Source organism: Orycteropus afer, unplaced genomic scaffold, assembly GCF_000298275.1.
Source record: "Orycteropus afer afer isolate SDZICR_OR568_19922 unplaced genomic scaffold, OryAfe1.0 scaffold00456, whole genome shotgun sequence".
NCBI classification, from domain to species: domain Eukaryota; kingdom Metazoa; phylum Chordata; class Mammalia; order Tubulidentata; family Orycteropodidae; genus Orycteropus; species Orycteropus afer.
The window spans coordinates 710182-725866 of record NW_006922043.1 but is presented as its reverse complement, the minus strand read 5'-3'; the positions used below and the strand labels follow the sequence as shown (position 1 = coordinate 725866).

The 15685-nt window shown below is 50.4% G+C and overlaps 1 protein-coding gene across 1 annotated transcript in view; it reads left to right on the top strand.

Moving 5' to 3' along the window:
* The window catches only part of COL5A1 (collagen type V alpha 1 chain), a 195452-nt gene that overhangs the window by 82694 nt on the left and 97073 nt on the right, over positions 1-15685 (top strand). The window contains exons 5-11 of the mRNA XM_007954294.1: positions 109-240; positions 3675-3812; positions 4986-5225; positions 6452-6619; positions 7269-7325; positions 13535-13576; positions 13809-13871. Coding sequence (XP_007952485.1) covers positions 109-240; positions 3675-3812; positions 4986-5225; positions 6452-6619; positions 7269-7325; positions 13535-13576; positions 13809-13871 — 840 coding nt within the window. The remainder of the gene's footprint in view (positions 1-108; positions 241-3674; positions 3813-4985; positions 5226-6451; positions 6620-7268; positions 7326-13534; positions 13577-13808; positions 13872-15685) is intronic.

The window sequence follows — 15685 nt, the reverse complement described above, 5'->3', positions numbered from 1 at the left end:
GGACTGGTCCGGGCTGCTCTCTGCCTGAAGAGGTCAGGCTGGGTCTCTGTCGATGTGAATCCGCTGTGTGCCTACTTGTTCTTGTTCACAGCACCTGTCCTTTTCCAGGGTGACATCCAGCAGCTGCTCTTCGTCTCAGACCACCGAGCAGCTTACGATTACTGCGAGCACTACAGTCCTGACTGTGACACTGCAGTCCCTGACACCCCCCAGTCACAGGACCCCAACCTCGATGAATATGTGAGTCAACCCTGGTTGTAGCCATGGGCTGTGGGAAGACCCCCCAGGAAGGGGTGGTGTCTGGAAGCCAGAGTGAGAAGGGAGAGACACATAAGTCATGAGACCCCCTACTGTAATGATCCCTCTGGGAGAGAATAAGACTTTGACACGGGATGAATTGTGAGGTGCCTGACTGCTGTTACTAAACATGCTTTTATTCCCAAAGGGCTTGGTTCATAGGAGTATTGTTAAGTGACATTCTCCTCATGAAACTGTCCCAGATGCTACACTGGGGGCCCTCCTACTCTCTAGCTTAAGACCTGGAGAGGTCACCTGTGAGCGAGTGTCAACGCTGCGGCCTGTGGAATAAGTGTCTGGAGCAGGCTGGCTGAGGCTGCCGGATGGGCTGGAGTTTAGGGCTCTTTGTGGTAGAATGAGATAGTCCTTTGTGCTCCAGAGTGGCAGCTCTTAAGAGCAGCTCCCTCCTGAGCATATTCAGCGTGCATCCGGCGTCTTCATCACTCTGCTGGAACCTGCTGGGTCTCCACATCTCCTGGCACATCCACGCACCTTGCACACCAGCTGTGCCTCAGTTTACTTTGTTTGAAATCTTTCTACCACTTTCTACTACTTCCAAATAAAAGAAAATCCCTTCCCCATTCAGATGGGACTCATGTCTCAAATCGCATGAATTCTTCCTTGTTCTATCTTCTGACCTCCCCTTCCTTCCTCACTAGTCAGAGCAGAGCCAAGTACCCCTTCTTGAGCTGGAGGTTCTGGGGAGTTGGGGCTGGAGCCCAGACCACTCTTACGTACCCTGGGAGTGGGGCTCAGAAGGGGCTTCCAGCAGAATTCCACAGCCGAGGCCTCCTGGCCTGCCCTGTCCTAGGGCCTATGTGGGAAGGCTTCTGGGATGAGGCTGCCTCTTCTGTCACTGTGGTCCCTCCTGTGGCCTCCAGGATTGTGGTTTGGGGATGAGGGTCAGAGGGTGTTTTGAGTGAGAGTATCTTGTCATACAGCCCCACAGTCTGGCTGGCTGCCCTGGCCCTTTGGTTCTAGAACTTTTAGTCATCAACTCTCACTGGCTCCTGCTTGAAGGGACCTGGGGTGCCCTGTTACCTCCCTTAGGCTTCTTAAGTGGCTGACTCAGCTTCCCAAGGAACTGGGGAGGGGAGAGTTGCATTCTAGGGGCCACGGGCAGGTTGGCCACGGGCTAGGCTCTGCTCTGTGGGGTTCACATTTTTTTTTTAGCTTATGAAATGTTTTTTCTTTCTTTCTTTCTTTTTTGTGAACGTGACTATAGGCTGTGTTCTGAGAATTTTTTTTTTTATTACTGTGATTTGGGTGAAGATTTACAGAGTAAATTCACTTTCCATACAGCAGTTCACATATACTTTGTCTCATGTCATTGACCACAGTTTACCACAATGCAACAACTTCCCTCCCACTTCTTCCCCATAGTTACCTCTTCCCAGTGTCCATCCCTCCATACTCTCCTGCCCCCTGAGCCGTCTCCCTGTGCATAAGCAGCCCTTCTTTCTCCCATGATTATTCTCTCCAAGGCGTGTGTCTACTTGAGGTTAATTTTTTACTCACATGCCTCTACTTTGTTTGGCTGGAAACCACAGGTGTGGGTTCCATTCCAGACCTGAAGAGCAGCTAGGGGCCATAGTCTCAGTGGTTCCACCAGACTCTATTGGACCAGAAAACCTGGTCCCCACCTTCTTTTTTTTTTCCTCCAAATGATTTTGGGTTTTTTTCCACATTGTTCTCCCTCTCTATCCAGGATCTACTACATAGATCCCCTTCCAAGTGAATGACAGTGGTAGCCGGGCACCATGTAGTTCTTCTGGTCTCATAGTTGTATAGGTTGCAGATCGGATGGTGTACCAGTCGCTAGGACTAATTGTTTCCATTAATTTTGGTTTTCTTCTTTCTTCTTTGCTCTTGACAAGGAGAGACCCATTGTTGCATGTAGATGGCAGCTTGCTAGCTTTTAAGATCCCAGTCGCTACTTGCCAAAGTAGGAGGTGGAACAATGTTTTGTATATTATGTTATGCCAATTGAGCTTGATGTCCTCTGCGACTATGGTCCCAAGCCTGCAGGTTCAACTACTCGGTCCCTCTGGGTAGCAGGCTGTGACCAAGCAGTGACCACAACCTTGCCCCTTGTCAGCTCTACTATACACCTGGGAATTCTGATCATTCACATAAACTTATAGGACCATTGTCTGCCAACCCTATATATGATCTTGGATATACTCCCCATTTCATAGACATACCTAATCGTTTAGCCTGTCCACCTATCTATCCATCCATGTACCCAAGTTTGCCTTCACTGAGAACTCAGTACTGTATATGCAAAAGGGTTCATATTTGTTGTCTGTACCTCCCATGTACCTCTCTATGTCCTTCTCATCCTCAATGCTGCCATATTGGTCACTCACATTTGGTACATTGCCCTTCTCTTCACCCAAATCAATATTTATCTCTATCTATCTAACAGCAGTCCCTCCCCTCCCCTCCCACCCCTGGTAACCAACAAAGAAAATTTCCTTCAATAGATAAACCTTTCCTTAACTTTTACAATAATGGACTAATACAATATTTGGCCTTTTGTGATTGACTTATTTCACTCAGTATAATGTCCTCCAAGTTCATCCACGTTATGCGGTGTTTTGCAGATTCTACATTATTCTTTAGCGTTGAATGGTATTCCGTTATGTGTATGTACCATAGTTTGGTTATCCATTCCTCAGTTGATGGACATCTAGGGTGTTGTTTTTTAATTTTTTAAATAATATTTTATTGTGTTTTTGGTGAAAGCCTACACAAAAAATTAGGTTCCCATTTGACAATTTCTACACAAATTCTTCAGTGACATTAGTCACATTTTTTCACAGTGGGCCCACATTCTCTTTCATTGCATTCTGGTTGTTCCATTTCTTGTGCTCTAGTTTCCCCACTCCCTTAACTTCTCATCTTTACTTTAGAGTAAATGTTGACCTTTTGGTCTCACAGTTAGTTTTTTTTAATGAAGCAAGTACTCATGGGCAATATCCTCTGTTTTGTGTGTCATTCTGTCATTTCTCTAACAGGTGACCTTGGGATAGGTTTGATTCAAAGAGTATCTCAGGGTGATAGTCTCAGGGAATACTCTGGTCTCAACTAATCCAGGAAGTCTGGACTTCTAAGAATTTGAGCTCTTTTCTGCATTTTTGTTCCATTCAATCAGGGTCTGTCTATTGTGGCCCTGATCAGAAAAATTGGTAGCCGGGCACTATTTAGTTTTCCTGGTCCCAGGGTGGCTGAGGTCATGGCTCTTGTAGGCTGTAGCCCTGTAGATTAGCTTCTTCTCTAAGACTGTATGGTTACCACTCTTCCTGGGCTGAGACCTGAGATGAAGAAGCAGTCCATGGCCTCACTCCTTCCTCATGCTGTGTGTTGGCTTTCAGTACCCAGATGGAGAGGGTGAGGGTGACACCTACTACTATGAGTATCCATACTACGAAGACACTGACGACCTGGGCAAAGACCCCACCCCCACCAAGAAGCCTGTGGAAGCTGCTCGAGAAACCACAGAGATTCCTGAGGTGAGGGCCAAGGGGGTGGCATGGTAGGCTCCTGTCATATGATGCTGTGGGTGCAGGGATGGGATCAGGATGTGAGTTTTATGTGTGTGTGAGTTTTGTATGTGCACATGAGTGTGTATGTACATGAGTGTGTCCAAGCATGTGCATGTGTGAGGGAATGAAAGTGTGTGAGTGTGCATGTGGATGTGTATGTATATGTGAATGTGTCTGAGTATGCACATGTGTGAGGGGAGATAAATTGTGTTTATGGATTTGTATGTGTGTGTGTGAGTGTATGTGTGTCTGAGTATATATGTGTGTAGGGGAGTGTGAGCATACATATGTGTGTCTAAGTATGTATGTGTATGTGTGTGTGTGTGTGTGTGTGTGAAGGCAGATGTATTTGTGTGTGTGAATTTATGAGTGAGTGTGAGTGTGTGTGTAAGGAGCCCTGGTGGTATAGTGTATAAGGTATTTGGCTGCTAACCAGAAGGTTGGCAGTTCAAACCCACCAACTGCTCCAAGGGAGGAAGATGATGCAATCTACTTCCGTAAAGATTTACAGCCTTGGAACCCAATGTGGGGTCGCAATGAGTCGGAATCCACTTGATGTTAGTGAGTTTGGTGAGTGTTTGCATGTGGGTGGGTTTGAGTATGTATGTGTGTGAGAGAATGTGAGTGTGCATATGTGTGTCTGAGTGCTATGTAAGAATATATGTGAGGGCAAATGTATTATGTGTGTGTGAGTGTGTAAGAATGTATGTGTGTGTGAGTGTGCATATATGTCTGTGTAGTAAGTTTGTATATGAGTGTGAGTGTGTCTACTCTTCCAGGGAAAGGTGACCTGGTTCTAAGAGCTTGGAAGTTTGTTCTGTTATTGTTTTTTGTTTATTTTCTTACTCACCTGCCATAAAATTCACCCAATGCAAGTGTGACCTTGGTGGTTGTGCTATCTCCAGGCCAGTAGGTGGCAGCACGTGAGCCACTGCCTGTCTCTTACCCACTCTATCTGCCTCTCCAAGTGGACTGAAGTGGCCCTTGTTCCCAGAATCCACAGGGCTCTTGGTTTGCCGCGGGTCAAAACCCAGCCTCTTGCTTTCCAGCTACAGAGATGTTTGAATGTGTGCATGTAGGGTCCAGGCCCTGGGACCCTACTGCCCTAGTAACTCTGCCTCTCTCTGCTGTGGCTGCTAGGAGCTGACCCTGCCACCCACAGAAGCTCCTCCTGTGCCTGAAACCAGCGAGGGGACCGGGAAGGAGGATGACCCTGGCATAGGGGACTACGACTACATGCCGAGCGAGGACTACTACACACCTCCCCCTTATGAGGATATCAATTACGGCGAGGGTGTTGAGAACCCTGAGCAGCCCACTGACACTGGGCTAGAGGCTGAAATTCCCACCAGCACTGTGGTCACCACCAATTCATCCAACGTAATTTCTGTCTCTCCCTGTTGACTGGTTTAGGGGAAAGGGGAAAGGGTCAAGGCTAGGGGTCAAAGCTATGAGGCCTAAGTTCTTCTTTCTCTGCTTCTTGTCCTTAGTTGTCTTTGTGTGGCTCCCATGTCCCTGGTCCCACCAAACCTTGGCCTTGGACCCTCTGTAGAGGGTTGTTCTATTTTATTTTTTACTGAAGTTTGGATGAAAGTTCACAGAGAAAATTAGTTTTCTGTTAAACAATTTATATGCATTTTGTTTGGTGACATCGGGTGCAGTCCCCTCAGTGTGCCGCAGGTTGTTTTAAATGCTTCCCAAGGGATTTCATTCTGAGCAAGCTTGGAATTGCTGTCTTGCTGAGTTTATCTGCAAAGTGGAGGGAATGACTCCTGACCTCCCAGTCTCTGGTTTAGGTGGAGACTGGGTGAAGAGGTGCATGTTTACAGGCACAGTTTCTGAAAGAAGTTGTGGTCTGGGAGTAGGCAAAGTGGACACTTAGATGAGCTAGGGATCCAGAAAAAATCAGAATAAACCTGGGCAATGCTGGTGAGACAGACTTACTGTCAGGCGGCCCTGGGTTGGAACCCCTGCCCCATCAGCTATTACCTGGGTGAGTTGGGCAGCTGCAGCACCTCTCTGAACCCTGTTTTCTCATTGGGAAAAGGCAGCAACAATGCCCTTGCTGGGTTGTTGAGGGATTTTCAGATCAGGAGAGAGTTTTGTTATGTGCAGAGCACAGAGCACATACTGTAAGCGACCATGGTCTAAATAGAGCTCCTGGTTGCCAGGGGGGCACACTGGGTCTAGTGGTTCCAGACTCAAGTGGCAGCACTAAGGATTTGGAACACTTGATCCCAGGGACCCTAAGCCAAGTGAAGGCCCCTGGCTGCAGGCCACTTTCCTCGGGGGCACAGGGCAGTTGGTGCAGGTGCTGAGGCCTGGCTCTGCCCTCACTTGTCCTGGAGCCTTGGGCAAGTTTGGGGCGGTTTGGGAGAAGATGTGTAAAGAGGCTACATGGGGTCCCAGGACCTCTCCCAACAGGCCAGACACCACTTTGCAGGTTCAAGTGTTTTGTGACTCAGGAGGCAGCCTGGGAAGGTCGGGGTTGTCTGACCCAAGTCCTCAGTGGGAGGGACATGTCTGTCTGGTTCACCTCTGTGACCTTAATGCTGTGCACAGTAGCACCTTCCCGGGTGACCCCCTTTGTCTTCCTCTCTCTCCAGCCAGCACTGCCCCCAGAGGAAGGGAGGGATGATTTTGAAGGGGAGTTCACCGAGGAAACCATCAAGAATCTTGATGAGAACTACTACGATCCGTACTTTGACCCTACTATCTCCCCGTCAGAGATCGGGCCGGGAATGCCGGCCAACCAAGACACCATCTACGAAGGGGTGAGCAGTGTAGGCACCCCCAGCAGGAGCCTGTGGAAGGGAGGGGGCTCCCCTGGGTCCTTCATAGGGGTGAGGGCAGAAATCCTAGGGTGCAGTAGCAGCATGGCAGGTGACACGAGCAGATGCCTTCATAAAACCTGAGTTTTAAGCCAGGCTTGGAACCGGTTCATTCTGGTTCAGCCCCCATCTGAGACTGCATTTCCATCCCAGATATACTGAATCAGCATCTACATTTTAACAAGATCCCTAAGGGATTCTTATAGATCCCCAGGGTATTATTATGTATACATAAGATCCCTGGGGATCATGTTAAACTATAGATTCTAACTCAGTATATCTGGAGTGGAAATGCATAGGCTCACCAGGGGGACAAACCAGAATGAACTGGTTTGAAGCCCTGATTTTAAGGGGTCTCAGGTGCTTAGAATTGGATTCTGAATAATTCATGCTCTGTGGTACCATAACCATCTCAGATTCCCACATGGCCCTCTTGTAATTGGCTCATTTACTCCCTGGGCCTGTCTTCTGGGCAAGGAGAGGGGAAGATGCCCATGTTAGCAGCTGTCTTGGTTTGCTGAGTCAAGTAGACTTTGTGTGACCTGTATTTCTTCTTCTTCCTCTCTTTCCCTCTGCCACTGACCAATCCCAGATTGGAGGACCTCGGGGTGAGAAGGGCCAAAAGGGAGAACCTGCAATCATCGAGCCAGTAAGGAGGATTTCTCTTCTCTCTGGTTGCTTTGGGGACATGGTGGGTTCTGCAAGTTATGACTAGGTCCAAGGGTCTCTTGAACACTCCCCACTGGGCCACTGTGACAAGCTGTGTAACTACATAGCCTTTACTCACCACTTATTATTACCAAGACATTCTAGAAGCTCCTCAGGTGGTGGAAATAGTCCAGACCCTGATTGTGGGAGTGGTACGTGGGACACACATTGATCAAAGCTCCACATTGTGCACTTCCTATCTGTGGTTTTCACTATATGTAAATGTTACCTCCATGAAACAGAAGCTCAAAAGTCTTGAGAAGCAGGGCAGAGTCTCTCTGGAGGAGGGTCAGTGAGGATTATCTGCATACATTTTCAATTTGGTACTACAAATTTGTAAAACACTAATGCATCCAGCAGTAGTAGGGGAATAGTTAACAAATAGCTTTGCCTCTCCCTGGCCTGTTATGCAACCATTTAGAGTAAGCTTGAGGCAACTGTTGAAACATGGAAAACTGTTTATGAAACCATGTCAAGGGGATTAAATAAAACAGCACTGCCCTGAACTTGCAGTTGAGTATAACTCTACTGTGTTAGGTACTGGATCACGGATAAGTTAAAAAGCAAAACTAAATTGTTGATAATATCTTAAAGTATGGAAACTTAATGGAAGGGGTTCTGGATGCCTCTTATGGGTCAGTGGGTGTCAGTGGTGGGATAGTTCTCTGCCCCCAGTGAGCCTATGGTCTGTTTGGGAGCCAAGAGTCCACCCTGTGGCCTCAGCTGTGGATGTGGTGCCACACGGGTCAGCTCTTCTGGGCGTGGCCTCCACAGCTGCACAAGGGGGGAGGCATAGCTGTGTGGGCTGGGAAGAAGCTCTGGATGGCCAGAGGGTAGAAGGAGCCAGCTCCCCAGGCCCACCCTGCCACGTCCTCTGAGTGCCGCAGGGAGGAGGCGAGTTAGGGAGCTAAGGCCAGACTATTGCTTCTGAGGCCACAAGTGGTTCCTGAAGGCTGAGCTCAGGACCATGTCAGGGACTCCTGGAGACCCTGAGGACCTTGCAATTCCTGGGATGGAGAAATCCATTTGAACTCCATGCTTCTGTGACACTGGGAAGGTTTTAGGAGATTTTCTGACCACCTGTAACTTAGCACATCCTGTCCCCCAGAATCCATTTCTTCCAGAAAGACCTAGAGTTCCATGACCAGGCAAGCAGGGTGTGTCCAAAGCAATGGTCCAGCAGGTGTCTCTGGGGATGGAGCTCATAGGCAGTTGAGGTCCAGTGAGCCCCCATGGTGAATGGCCCTTTACCTGAAATAGAAGTGTCTAAGATGATAGAGAGGATGTCTTTTTTGGCTCTGTGCTCCAAGACACAGCCTGGGATGTCCAACCCCAGCCTGGTGCTGTCTCTATGTCTATTGGCTGATGACAGAGCCTTACCAACCTGGATCAGGTTGCCCTGGTCAGAGGGGCCATGTTCTGCCAGTCCCTCCTGCTGCCAGGCCTGGGTTCTGCACCAGAGTCCTGTCCCAGGGCTGGGATGTGTTGGTCCCCACTGGGCCACTAGACACACATCCTTCTCCCATACTGGGAGCCTCCCTCTTTTGTGTTCTCTATGGATCCAAGGAAGTGAGGGCTCTCTGGAGGCCCAAGAATTGGGGGGTGTAGGAGATAGGGAAATGATGCTGAGGGAGACTCAATGCCAGGCTTCCCCTTGCCTGGCAAGATGAAGAACCCCAATGCAAAGTCCCGGTAGAAGAAGGGAGACCCGGGGGGAAGAACAGCAGTCAGCTCGGGTGGAATCATACCCAAAGAATGTGGCTGACAGAACTCATCCCAGTCTTTGGGAGGAGTATATGCCAGAGGGTCAGCAACACCGAGGGCCACTCCTCCAGAGTCTGCCATGCATCTCACTGGGTTTGGGACTTAAGGCTATGTTTCCCCACCTGGTTGAGTGTCTGGGTCCCAGGTGGGCTTGCTTTTGACTTTGGATTTCTTCCATGGTGTCCCCATTGCTTCAATGAAAGGGGAATCTTACTTGGGAAGGAGATGGGGTCCCAGGAAGGGGAAGGTGCCTGTGGATCCCTCCTTGGGGTGGGCTAGGCTGACACCTCTGTCTAGATAAGCTTCACATTCTTTTGTTCCCTGGAGTAGCTGACACTGTAAGTGTGGATATGGTGTCCAGCTTGGCAAGTTGGAGGAGGTGTGCATAGGAGGGGCCCAGACTGTTCCACTGCAAGACTTGGGCCAAGCAGGCAGTGGGCGAAGGTAGCTGAGAGGAGAGAGCTGCGAATATAGAGGCAGCCAACCAAAATATCACATCTCCAGAAAATCCACATCTTCGTTGGGGAAGAATGAACCATCTGGATGCAGTTAAGGAAGGATCCCTGTACTCCCCCACCTGGATCTCATTCCTTCCCAGTCTCCTGCCCATTTGGGGTGTCCAAGGGGTCTTTGGGCAGTCTCCTTGGAAGAATCATGTAAAGCCTTGGAATTTCTTAACCTGGAGCATCGCCAGATGTCCTCAGTATCTTAGCTCCTCACAAATATGTGGCAGCATCCTGAGACAGCCTGAGTGAGTCCGGCCAGCTGACCTCGTGTGGTGCCAGCCCTGCAGAGGTGGTCAGCACTGTCTCCTCTCTTCCCCATCACCTGCTCTCACCAGTCTCCCTCTTGGGAGCTACCCACTCACTGTAGCTGAAGCTTATGGACCCAGTTTCTTCTCGCCATCCACATCAGAGCCATGGTGGACTGTTTCTCACTCAGTTCTGGCATCTTCTGTCATCCATCAGCTCCAGAGGCTCTGAAAAATGACAGAAACCCACTCAGTGGAGAGGCTTATCACAAGACAGAGGTGGTGGCTGAGCTGGCAGAGCCCCTAAGGGTCTGGAAGTCCCAGATTCAATGGCTGGTATCACTGGCTAATGTCCCTCGCAAGGGACGTGGGTCACCCCTTCTACCTTCCATTGTTCACTTTTTCTTTTCCTTGTCTGTGCTGTTTAACTGATTGGCAAAGCAGAGTGTCAGCAAAAGTGAGGGAAACTTCCATAAGATGAATTGACCCATTAGCCACAACACTGGGCTCAAATGTATCATGACGCTGGTGTAGGACCAGGCAGTGCTTCGTTCCGTTGTCCATAAGGGTATATGGGCTAGAGCAGACTCAATGGCACTTATTTTGGTTCTCTAGTGCTACTCTAACAGAAAATACCACAGATGACGGCTTTAACAAACAGGAGTTTATTCTTTTACAGTTCGGGGGGCTAGAAGTCTAGGTTCAGAGTGCCAAACTCTAGGGGCTGGGTGAAAGAAAGCCCCTTAACCTTGGACTTCAGCTCTGCCTCTTGTTTCTGGCCCACTGGAGCTAGAGGTGTCTCTGCACTCAGGCAGCTGCTGGCTGCTGAGGCCAAGAAGCCCAAGATAACAACAACAACAAAAAAGGCACAGCTCCAGTATTACAAAACAACATGGCAGGCCACTAGTTAAAGTCCAGAGAGAGTCCTAGGATTGGCAGGAAACGTGACATGCTGCTAAATGAAGACTCAGCTACATGCAGGGTCGAAGCATGCCAAAGAGCTGCTGAGAACTTTCTCAAAGTTGCTTCTATATGGAAGCAGACCACATCCCTAAGGCAGCTAGCTACTCAGCTGCACTAGTAGATTCCACTATGGAGTTGATGACCAATCTCATCATGGGGAATACTACATCCAGTTGCCCAGCCACTCAAAACCAAGCCAGTCAAGTTGACACACAACTTAACCACCACAACACCTGACAACAACAACCAACTGATGGGTGGACTTCATTAAGACTTGTCTAGAGTTCAGTGTATGAGACCTATGGCATGTAGTCACTGTTCCCAGATGAATTTTGAGAGGGGTGGTGGCTGTGGGGAGTGGGACATTGCCTGATGCCCTGCAGCACATAGTAAAAGCAAGGTGGCAGGTCTCAGAGAATGGAAGTGGGTGGTTGCACTTGAGGTGGTGGTGGGCACAGTGTGTCCCTGGGTGATGCTGCATCGCTGATCGAAGTCTGTGTGGGAACGTGGAGCCTCCCTCTGCTAGACTCACTCATCCAACAATTCCCAGCTTCCTTCCTGTGCTGACCCATAATGATCCAGCTGCCCTCCAGCAAGACCCCAGCCCCGTGTCGCCCCAGCCCTCCAAGAAATTGTGTTTGAGAAGAAGACAGCTGCAGTTCCCCAGGCAGGTTCCATCGGCCCTTCCTCACTATATTCCAGCTCAGCACTGAGCCTTCTCGCTGCCTGGGTCAGAGGGAAATGGAGCTGGCGTTTGTGACTGTTTGGATGAACTCTCTGTGGACACCATTGCACAGATATTTCTGTGTATGCATCTGTGTAAACATAACCTGCATCTTTATGGCGCCTGGGCCTCTCTGCTGGGGAGACAAGCTGGTCAGCTGGTGGGCTGTGTGTCCCCTGTCCTGTACCCAACCCCATGCTGTCCCTGGGGCTCTGGTGGCCTTTTTACTCTGAAGAAGTTAAGACTTTCCCAGAGGACCCTTACTTCGTGAAAACCCTCGGTACAGTGACAGGGACATCCCAGAGAGGAGCAGCTGGGTGTGTGCTTAGTCTGGAGAGAAAGGTAGGGGACCAGCTGGGACCCTTCCTCTCCCCTTCCCCAGTGGCTGTGACAACTGGGGAGAAGCGTTTCATTGCATCCACTGTCTAAGCATGTAGCATGCATGCAGTCCAGGAGCAGGCCACCCAACAGGGTTGGGCACAGTGTACAGGTCAGGGGACCCCTGGATGCATCCTGGCTGTTTTCTCAGCACAGATCCCTGAAAGGCCAGCCTTCCCTTCCTCCCTGAGGGAACATTGGGCACTGGGAAGAGTGGGGCCCCTGCATGGCTGAGTCAGGAGGGATGAGCAGGAGCTGGGTGAAGAGGGTATGTGCAGGGAAGCCCTTGGTCAGGGACCCTGTCACAGGGAGCAGAAGCCCAGGCTTCACCCACCCTGTGGGGCTCAGGTGGAGGGGATAGGAGGCGTTATCCCATTTTTGAGGTAGAGAAAGAGAGACCCAGAGAAGATAGAGGCAGGGGAGACCTCAGCCTGGTGAGGTGAGGGTCAGAGGAGGGTTTCTGGGCTGGGGGAGGGCTACCAGGTATCCATGTGAACTTGTAGTGTTCCCCCACTTACTTCAGGCTACGTGCGTGTTGCATTCCAGAAGCACTTCTGCCTGGAGGCAGGAGGGCTGGCCTCCTTGAGGTCTGTGTGGGCACTCCAGACCCTCAGGGGCAGGGCCCGCAGCTTCAGTTCCTCTTGTCCCCAGTTCCTTCCTTATCCTGATCTGGGCCCAAGTCCTGGGGTACACTCTTTCCCTAGGTTGCTTCACTGTGTGCCTGCTAGGGCTCTCACTTTTGTGGAGATAGGAGGCCTAAAGGGGCCTGGAAGGGGGGCAAGCAGTCTGGATACTCCTCCTTTCCTCCTGGCATTCTGAGGGAGCTTGCCACTATGCCTGGAGATGCAAAGGTGACAGTCATCCCATCTCCACAATCCTTTCCTTATAGAGACTGCTGGGGACCTCTGAGAGCACAGCTGATAGATAGATAGATAGCTGCCATCCTTTGGCTCTAACTCTTGGTGACCCCATGCACAACAGAACAAAATGGTGCCCAGCCCTGCAGCATCTCACAGTTGTTGATATGCACAAGTCCATTATTGTGGCCGCTGTGTATTTGTAGTGCCTTCCAAACTAGGGGGTAATCTTCCAGCACTATGGCAGATGGTGTTCTGCTGGGATCTATAGGGTTTACATTGGCTAATATTTAGAAGCTGGTCACCAGGCTTTTCTTCTTAGTCTGTCTTGATCTGGAAGCTCCACTGAAACCCACCACCATGGGTGACCTGCTGGTATTTAAAATCCTGGTGGCATGGCTTTCAGCATCACAGGAATACACAAGCCACCACAGTACAACAGACAAGACAGACAGGTGGTGAGAGAGGACAGTAGATTCTGCTAAGTCTCTAGCCTCTTGTCCTCTGAATTTGGAGGCTTCCACCCTGCTGGGCTCTCCTTTGTGGCTCACGTGGGCTCTCCTCATGCGGGCCCCCCTACGTGGCTCACTCGGGCTCTCTTCACACGGATTCTCCTTATGGGGCACCTCCTGTGTGGCTCACCTGGGCTCTCCTCACACAGGCCCCCCTGCATTGCACATGTGGGCTCTCCTCACACGGCTTTTCTCTTCTAGGGCATGCTCGTAGAAGGGCCACCTGGCCCTGAAGGCCCCGCTGTGAGTATCAGATGTCCCCATGATTTGTGGGAGGTGTCATTCCTTGGGGGTTAATGACAACCCTTAAAGCCCCTGATATTCAAGAGTTGGTTTGGGGCACTGTCACCTTTAGCAGGAACCCTCAGCCCAACACTTCTGGCCCCACCTCTGCCCTCATGTGGCCAGCTGGGAGGTGGGAACCCCCATGGAGTTACACCTCTTCACTGTGTCCTGATTTTATTTTTCATTCCAGGGTCTTCCAGGACCTCCAGGAACTACAGGTCCCACTGGCCAAGTGGGTGACCCTGGAGAGAGGGTAAGACTGCAGTTCCTGGAGACCACACACTCTAGGGGTTTGTCTGTGTGTCTTCACTCTCTCAGACTGTCTGTGTGTCCTTCTGCTCTGTGGTCTTCACACTTCCTCAGAGGTAGAGATAGCAGTGGCCAAATCTTCCCTCACCCCACTTACTAACTCTACCGCCCCTGTGGCTGGTCTGTCATTGAGTGCTATGGAGGGCCACATCACAGGCCCCATGCAGGGGCAGGTGGATCCAACAGCCTATGTGTCCATGGAGGTGCATGTGCTCAGCACATGTAGCAGCCTGGTGGCCTTGTTTTAGTATAACAAACAATGGCAGTCATAGCACAAGAGCCTCCTATGCTTTGCCCAGTGTGGCCCTTCCACAGAACTCACCTCTACTCTTCCTCAGTTTGTGAGCGTTCTTGGTCCCAATCCCTCCTTATTGAGAGAGTCAGACATGGGGAAGACACAATCCTGGTCAAATGAAAGCTACCTCTTGTTGCCTAGTGGGAAGCTGAGCCAACAGTCAGGATTTCACCCTGACACCTAGTGGGGGCTCGCAGTATTGCAGCCTCAATAGCTGCCAGCGTGGCTGCCTTTCTCCCTCTCCCTCTCCCTCTTGCTTTTCTGCCAGGCTAGTGGACCTGGGTATGACTACAGACCTGGTACTCAGAAGACAAGTGGTAGATACAAGAAATAGAGTGTATGCATCTAGATAGCCACTGTTGCCCACACAGGGCAGGGACCTAATGGGGATGTGGGTGGGTAGATGGAGAGGTGGATGGATAGTCTGGTCATAGGGATGGTATATTGACTGTGAGAGTGCCCATGGCTGTGACGGCATCTGGGGCAGCTCTGGGGGAGATGGCTGTGCAGAGGTGCTTGTCATCCCAGAGCAGTTGTGGGCACAGGGCAGGTCAGCTATGAGCCTGGATGCCTGGTTCTGGTGGGAAGTAGGGAGAACAGGACAGGCAATTGCAGGAAGGAGAGCAGGGGCCAGGGTCGTCTTCTAGCAGAGATAGAGGAGGTGGGCACTGGGTTGACCTTTCAGAGGGAATAGGAGTAGGGTGAGCAAAGGATGTGTGTGTCTTTGTTCTTTGTGGCACTAAGGGGAGCCCAGTCAGCAATGCAGCCAGACTGGGCCTTGGATGATATTCTTCGGGTTTCTGTTGCTTCTCTGGTTCTGGGGTCCAGAATAGACGGGCCTTATAGCATGGTGAGGGGTTTGGCTGGAAGCAAGCGGCCCTGGCTGGCCTCCGCCTGCCCAGCTTTCCCATGTCCCCCAGCTTGGCAGCCAACTGTGCCTGCCCTTACATAGCCCACGTTCTCAACCCAGCCTCAGAGCCTAACTTGAGCTCTTTCAGGGCTGGGGGCTGCAGCTATAGCTCACAGTTCCTCTTTTAGGAATTTACCTACCAGAAATGTCCCCCGCATTCATTGTGGCAGTGGTGTTGTCATGATGAAACTGGAACCCATCCAGACGTGCATCAGTAGCTGATGAGTTAGATAAATGATGAGCCCACCATACATGGGGCCAGATGTTATATAGTGAGGGTGAGCTACACAAAGAAGTCCACGGTTTGCCATGAGGAGAAAAAGCAAATTGCTTGAAAGACTCCATTAGGGAGATAGAAAACGCCACCCCTCACACACAGCACACACCCCATAGAATAATAAGCATGTTGTATCGTGTGCACTTCCAGCTCTTGTCTGCATACAGAATTGTAGCTCTGGTTACTGCTGCAGAGGGGACAGAGGACTTACACTTTTCACTTTCTATAGAGTATTAGGGGAGCTCTGGTAGTGTAGAACCTAAGGCATTTGACTGC